This window comes from Orycteropus afer, unplaced genomic scaffold (genome assembly GCF_000298275.1).
Source record: "Orycteropus afer afer isolate SDZICR_OR568_19922 unplaced genomic scaffold, OryAfe1.0 scaffold01664, whole genome shotgun sequence".
Classification (NCBI taxonomy): domain Eukaryota; kingdom Metazoa; phylum Chordata; class Mammalia; order Tubulidentata; family Orycteropodidae; genus Orycteropus; species Orycteropus afer.
The window spans coordinates 2,316-9,739 of NW_006923251.1; the positions used below are offsets into that span (position 1 = coordinate 2,316).

Genomic DNA, 7,424 nt, shown 5'->3' on the forward strand with positions numbered 1-7,424 from the left:
AAAAAGAAAGTGAAAAATTAAAAAATAAAAATAAAAAAAGATAAAAAATCGGTAGAGGACAGGGCAGGGCACCCAGGTTCTGTCTGAGCACCCAGACTGTGATGGAGTTCCTGTAGGCCCAGAAGGTGGGTGGGAGTAGGGATGGCCACACCTCTGTTCACCAAGCAGGTGTAGGGTACAAGAATAACAAGAAAAATGTTGTACCTTTTCAGTCTTGCAGGCCCCGAGTATCCTTGGGGTTGCTGGAAAGCAGAACGTGTTCTTAAGCCCCAGGAATCTGTGAGAGCACTGTCTCCTTAAATATGCAAAATAGTCAAGCTGCTTTTTAAACCTTCAAAATGGTGGTGTCCTCCGGACTGGGAAAAGTCCACCACTCAACCCACCTTTCTCTTCACCTTCTCCGTTTGTTCCCCAGCCACCATGCACAGTCTTCCATGCAGTCCCTGGCTAGCAGCATGATTTTTAGGTTAATTCTTAGGTCCTGCCAGCACTCAGGAATCTCCAAGCTGTCTGTGCCATCAGGATCGCTGCCAGACTGCAGCTCTGTATGTCTCCTTTTTTTGGTATTTTCACGCAAATTCTTCTGCTAGTTGGGGTTTTGTCCACTTCTATATTCTTCCCTTCAAGTCTCAGGGGTCCAAGATTATTTTCTGTGTCTGTGTTAATTGGTTTCCCTTTTCTTTGTTGAAGAGGGTCTGTGCAGCCTTTGTGCCTAGTCTGCCATCTTGCCAGACCCAATTGAATCGCATAACGCATTCTTATCAGAGAAAAGGCCAAGGGCAATTACAGCCGAAGCCCAAGTCAGATGGCAATTATTTATTCTGGTCATGACCTACTAAACTGCTTCCAACTCAGTCATGCCCCCAAGGAAAAGTATAAGATAAGACAAAATACATGAACTACCTCTTTCCTGACAATGGTCATTCAACAACACAGTATCAGAGTGAGAGTCCCTATAAAATGAAAACATACACATATGTGAACAGACGTGCACACAAACACACTCACACATACATGCACACATATATGCAAACACAGACAGACCTCACTGTAAGACAACCTTTCACTCAGAAGTCATATTACAGACTACAGGGTGTGAAGCTCAAGATGACCATGAGGGTTTCACTGAGCCAAGATATGAACAGTCAGAGGGGTGGAGATGGCAGGGATTTTCAAAGCACGACACCAGAGGGAGGGGTGCTGTTCAGAGAAGGTGCTCCATCCTCTGCACAGGGTTCCCCAGAGGCTTTGGCTAAAGACAAAGTGACAACATGGAGAGCAGACTCTAATGTGACGAACAGGACTCTCTAATGTGAGAGACAACAAAGAAACCTGCTGCCTGGAGCTCTCTCCTCACAGGCCCCTCAGAGGGTGAACACCTGATCCTCCTCACGTCTCAGTTTAAACTTCATTTACTGTTAGCCATCTTCTCACCCCTACCCATTCCTAGAGCAGACAAGAGCCCGGAGGTATCCTCCTGCAAGGGTTAAGGATGCAAGTTGAAATCTTGCCTTCCCAGTGCAAACAGGGGCTGTCTCTGGGCTGAGCTCAAGGGCTGTGGAGCAGGAACTGGATCCTCTTGATCTTTGCCTATGTCCCCAGACCCGAGCACAGATGCAGCCTGTGGTTGGCACACCATATATATTATTTTGTGAACAATGGCTTCCTCCTCTCTAATGATAGACACTTGGGGAAATATTCTTCCAAGGCTGAGTGTGAGTCAGATGTTCAGGGACATGGCAGGTGACTTCCTCTACAGAGTTGGGGGAGAGGAGGAAGCAAATGGTGCTGGGAAAAGTCATCAGAAGGGCATCTGGAGCAAAGTGAGTTACATGTTTTGGGAGAGAAATGACTAGCAAAGCCCTGGTGATATGAACGTTAAGGATTTGGCTGCTAACCAAAAGACTGTTGGTTCCAATGCGTCCAGTGACTCCATGGGAGAAAAGAGTCCATGATCAGTCCTGTAAGGATTATGACATAGGAAACCCCGATGAGGGAGTCCTACCACATAACACTGGGTCCCTATGAGCTGATAATTGACCAAAGACACCTAACACCAGCTTGGAACTTGGGAATCCTTAGTCTGACTGCATCCTGGGTAAGCACACACCATTGGGCCAGCAGAGGGCAGCCCACACTCAGACACCAAATAGGACTAAAGTCTAGATCTGATGTTCCCACCTGTGATGGTTAGGTTTGTATGTCAACTTGGCTGGGCCTAGTTGAGTGGCTGGGCAGCTGGATGTAATATTCCCCATGATGAGACTGGTAATCAACTCCAAGGTAGAATCTACTGGGAGCAGCTAGTAGCTCCCTTTGGATGCATAGTCTGCTTCTTGCATATAAGGAGCAGCGTTGAGAATGGTCTGTAGCCTTTGGCATGCTTGGACCCTGCATGTAGCTGTGTAGGTGCTCAGCAGCCTGCTATGCTCTGCCGACCTTGGGACTTACAGTGGACTTAAGTTAATGGCCTGCCATGTGTATTGGTAACATCGGGACTGTGCCTTTTTACTTGTCAACCTTGGGGCTTCTCAGCCTCAGCAGCCAACAGCTGTCTGAGTGAAGAAATGCCTGTAGCTCCAGTGGGCCAGCAGCAGGAGGCAGAGCTGGACCCCAAGGTTGAGGGGCTTTCACTCAGCCCCTAGAGCTTGGCACTTTGAACTTGGACTCAAAGCCTCCAAATTGTAAGAATAATATCCTGTTTGTTGAGGCCATCCCATTTGTGGTGTATTCTTATCAGAGTGGCACTAGGGAACCAGAACACCACCCTCTGACTCAGAGCTTTGCCTGGGGGGGTGCTGATTTGCATGAAGAGTCCCACCCTGCCTGGGACTGTGTGAAGGAATAAGAGCCTTGGGGGTCCAGCCTCAGAGAAGGCATCTGAAGAATCTAGCATTGGGGTGACTCCAACATGGCCACCTGGACCCCTCTTCTCCTCACCCTCCTCACTCTCATCACAGGTTAGGTTTGGTCTGTCATCCATATCCTTAATAGGGCCTCCATCTTTCAGCTCCCCAGCAGAGTCCCTTCTCTCCTGAAACTCCTTCTCCTGCCTCTCACCAAGAGCCCTAATGTGATCTTGTGTTTCCAGGGTCCCTGTCCCAGCCTGTGCTCACACAGCCACCCTCTGCATCGGCCTCCCTGGGACAAACAGCCAAGCTCACCTGCACCCTGAGCAGCGGCTATAGTAACTATGCTGTTGACTGGTACCAGCAGGGCCCAGGGAAGGGACCCCGGTTTGTGATGCGAGTGGGCAGTAGTGGTATGGTTGGATCCAAGGGGGATGGCATCCCCGATCGCTTCTCAGGCTCTGGCTCTGGCCTGGACCGGTACCTGACCATCCAGAACATCCAGGCAGTGGACGAGGCTGACTACATCTGTGGAGCAAACCATGGTAGTGGGAGCAACTTCGTGTAACCACAGTGACACAGGCAGAGGGGAAGCGAGACAAAAACCTCCCAGCTGAACTGCCAACCGATTGCCTTGACTCACAGTTGAGTGGGGGCTTCTTCCTCACCCTGTGAGTTCCCATCTTCCCAGATGTTTTGGTAACTCAGTACCATCTCCAAGAACAGACTGGCTTTGCACACCCTCCCCAGCACCTGATCCTAGATCCACACCAAATGTCCCAGTATTTGCCACTTGTTTTCTAGGCACATAAGGAGCTCTGCTGGCATAGTGCATAAGGCATTTGACTGCTAACCAGAAGACTTGTAGTTCAAACCCTCCAAACACTCCTTGGAAGGAAGATTGGGCAATCTACTTCTGTAGTGATAAGGCCTCAGAAACACACAGAGGAGTCGCTGTGAGTTGGATCTGACTCCACGGCAGTGAGATTTTGAGGTTCATTTATTTATTTATTCATTCTTGAAACTTATGAGTTGGGACATGGAGACATGTGGGTGTAACCACTGACCTGGTGAATTTTGAACCCTCAGGTTGGAGAGCTGTTTGCTGGTCCCGTCAGAGAACTATGAGCAACAGCAGTTCCGCAGCCATCATCATCCTTGTTCAATGTTTGTGAGTTTCCCAGTTGAAGAAGAACACTGAATCTTTCCTGGAGATACACAACGTTGACCTTAACTCTCTGTGGTCACATGTGCATGAGTGAGCTCCACCTGGCATGTCCCTCCTTCCCCTGATCACTCCCATGTGCACAGGCCTCTCAGAGTGTGCATGCCTCCCTGTGTTTGAAAACACAAACAAGGACATGTCTGCATGCAGGAGGATGGGAGTGCTTGGGCTCACTCTGCCCAGAGGCCTTGGGGAGGCCCTTCCCCCCATCACTTCCACTGTATAAAGTGGTCTGCCTGCAGGACAGAAAGCTCTGGTAGCATTCCTCTCTCTGGAGAAGGTATGTGTGAATGTTCAGTCCAGGAGAGGACCCCTGGCTTTGAATGTCTCTCATTGCCACAGACCTGGGCATTTCTACCAGGAAAGAACGAGGATAGAACATATAAAGGAAGTCCTTTCTGATCTTGTCTGGGGCCCAGTCAGGCCCCACAGAGCTAGATTGGTGTCTGACTCACTACTTAGACGAGGCCCAAGTGTTGTAAAAAAACAACAATATTCGTGTATGTGGTGACACCCAGCAGTGTGTTTCAAAACACCCCTCCCATCATCCATCCTTGTTCATACACAAGGGAGTGAGGTTTATAGGACCCAGCGAGTCCTCAGAAAAGTCATCTGGAGAGTCACCTAATCACTGAGGTTGGAGCCGGGCAGCCTGTTTCAGTGCAAGTGTTGGATTCTCTGATTGAGCGTCTTGCCCAAAATCTCCAAACCACTCAAGATAGAGGAAGGATTAAATGTCCCTTAATTAGTTTTTAAATTATATGACAGTGCAGAGGGTCCTTCAGGAGCTACTGAGTCACATTTGCCCAGATAATCAGGAACAAATAATCTTTAATTCAAACTCTACCAAATCTCCATTTGTCTCCATTTCTCCCGGATCTATGGCCCGATTCAAGGATTACCAATTTCCCTTACTAAGTTGGAAAGATGACAAGTCTATAAATAAACACAAAGGCCACTTCCCACCACTGCTGCTGAGGGGAGTGTAAGAAAGTGCAGGAGAGCAGAAGCAAAGCAGGGGAGCGCAAGGAATCCCAGCCTTGTCTTGTGCTCAGTATTCCTATTGTTAAGCTTCTTACTGAAGGAAATAAGCACACAACAGGCTAACTCTTGATATTTTTTCATCTCTTCATGGACTGTTTAGTTTAGAAAGTAAAGGTTCCCTCAACTCACAGGGGCCAGGTTCCACAGGAGGCAATGTGTGAGCCTGGTCTTCGAGGAAGGGTCCAGGGGGTTGGAGTGGGAGGATTGTAGGTTTCAAAGAGATGGGGACTCTGTGGACCAGGGTCAAAATAATTTTTTGCACCAAGGAGGCTTGTGGGTGTTTCCTACATATTACAAAGAGGGACAGGTGAGGTCAGAGGCTGGGGATGAAATGATGGCTAGGCCTGGAGAGACTTTGGATATGATACTGAAGGTTTTTATTCAATCTTGTCAGGAAGAAAATCTGTGGGAGATTTTTAAGTAGACAGATGTGTATATAATTTCAAATATTCTGACTATTGTTTAAAGAAAAGAACAGGCAAACTGTGGGCAAGACATTTTGAGGGGCTCAGTTTGGCCCAGGTGAGCAGTGATGGGGACAGACAGGTGAGGCAAGCAGTCTCAGGAATTGCTGTGGACAGAGCATGGAAGTCCAGGGCCCATGTCCTATGGATACGAGGGCCACACAGCACCAGGCTTGAGTACCAGGTTGGGTGGTGCTGCCAGTCAGCCATATTTCTTCACAAATAGAGATGTGTTTGCTGTGTCCTGCCCCCACCAGGGTGTGAGCACCATGAAAATATCTGTTTGCCATATGTTTTCTTCCTGTTTTCTCACCTCTGTGTCTACAGGACCTAGAATATTGCCTGATACGTAGGACAAACTCAACTCATGTTTGTTAGATGTATATATCAGTTCACCTAAATTGCAAATTCAGGGAAAGGAGCAGATCTGAAACAAACATAATGGTATTTTCTTTCTATATGGTTTGAGTTTAGGGTTCTAAGTTCATTAGAGAGGAGTTAGTAAGTAAGAATTATGACTTCAGGGGTTGGAGAGAATGAGAGAGACATGAACTTGAACTCTAGATGCTTTAATTCACTTTGTACATAAGGTAGTGGTTACAGAGGAAGGTGGTAAGTGAAATGGACTTGGATACCACAGGTCCAGGTGTGGAGAGTGGAGAAGGACAGAATGGGCCTCCAGGTACTGGGTAAAGGAACCATAGGGAACAGGTAGATGGCATAGTGGATTCTTAGGGCAGAAGGCAACCACCATGAGCAAATCAATTGCAGAATACTGGCTAGTGTTGCATGACCTTCTTCTAACACATCACTTAATTTGGAGCTTGTCAGGGAGTCATTTGTCAACATGATGACAAATGTTGCAATATGATCCTAAAACAGCATAAACCCATCAATCAATGAAATTCTAATATCTAATTTTTCAACCCAAAACTCTCCCCAAATGTTTGGTGGAAAAATACCTTGAAGAAAGAATGAAGGTCTTTATAAGTTCAGCATCCATAAAAGATATGCCCCAGATGACTGACATCAATAAATCATTTTCTGAAAGTTTATGTGAAAATCTGGACTTATATATTCTCATCACATATGCCATGTCATGAACCTCAGGTCTGCAAAATGTAGGATCCATTGCACTCACTCCACATTTTCAATCAGTATTAGGATTGATGAGCTAACCTTTTGGAAGATTAAAACACAAGTCACTTTACATGGGAGCAGTTGGAATGCAATGCACAACAGTGTTGGGACATTAAAATCATGAGTCTATATGAAAACATATGCCAGTGATGTGATAGGATATTTGAGATTTCTTTTAAAGTAATTCAGCAAGAGACTAGGGTGAGCAGCAGAGAAGGGTGGAAGATGAAACAAGAGGCTTCCTATGGATGTGTTGGAGTAAGAGTTAGAAGTGTCCATCAAACCATTCTGTATATTTTGTACGATTTCAAACATGTCCATAATACCATAATACCTAGCATTTAATGGGTATGTATTGCTATCAGTGATGATGGGTGTATTCCCTGTTTCTTTCAGATGCACAGATTTGTCAAAATGACTGCTTCCACCATGATGTCCTGTGAAAGCCCTTCCCTTTCCGACAGACAGAGGGGGAGCTGGCGTGAATGCCCTGGAAGGCATATGGTCCAAAGACAGAGAAAAAGTGAGGCTGAAGGAGTCAGAATAAGGGGAGGGATGATGGGGGAACTTTGGGCGAGGGTCAGGTCAGACCAGAAAGGACATACCAAGGGTGATAAAAAGGATATGGGAGTGTTGTCATCTGACCTCTTTTAATTTTGCAACAGGCAAGGGGAAGCCAAAATAACAGCAACAACCCAAGGC

The 7,424-nt window shown here is 46.8% G+C and overlaps 1 gene segment (V, D, J or C); it reads left to right on the forward strand.

Moving 5' to 3' along the window:
* The first annotated feature begins 2,911 nt into the window (after positions 1–2,911).
* On the forward strand, positions 2,912–3,417 carry LOC103213347. The segment is given in 2 exon segments: positions 2,912–2,960; positions 3,092–3,417. Coding segments are annotated over 2 exon segments (375 nt in total).
* Positions 3,418–7,424: the final 4,007 nt, after the last annotated feature.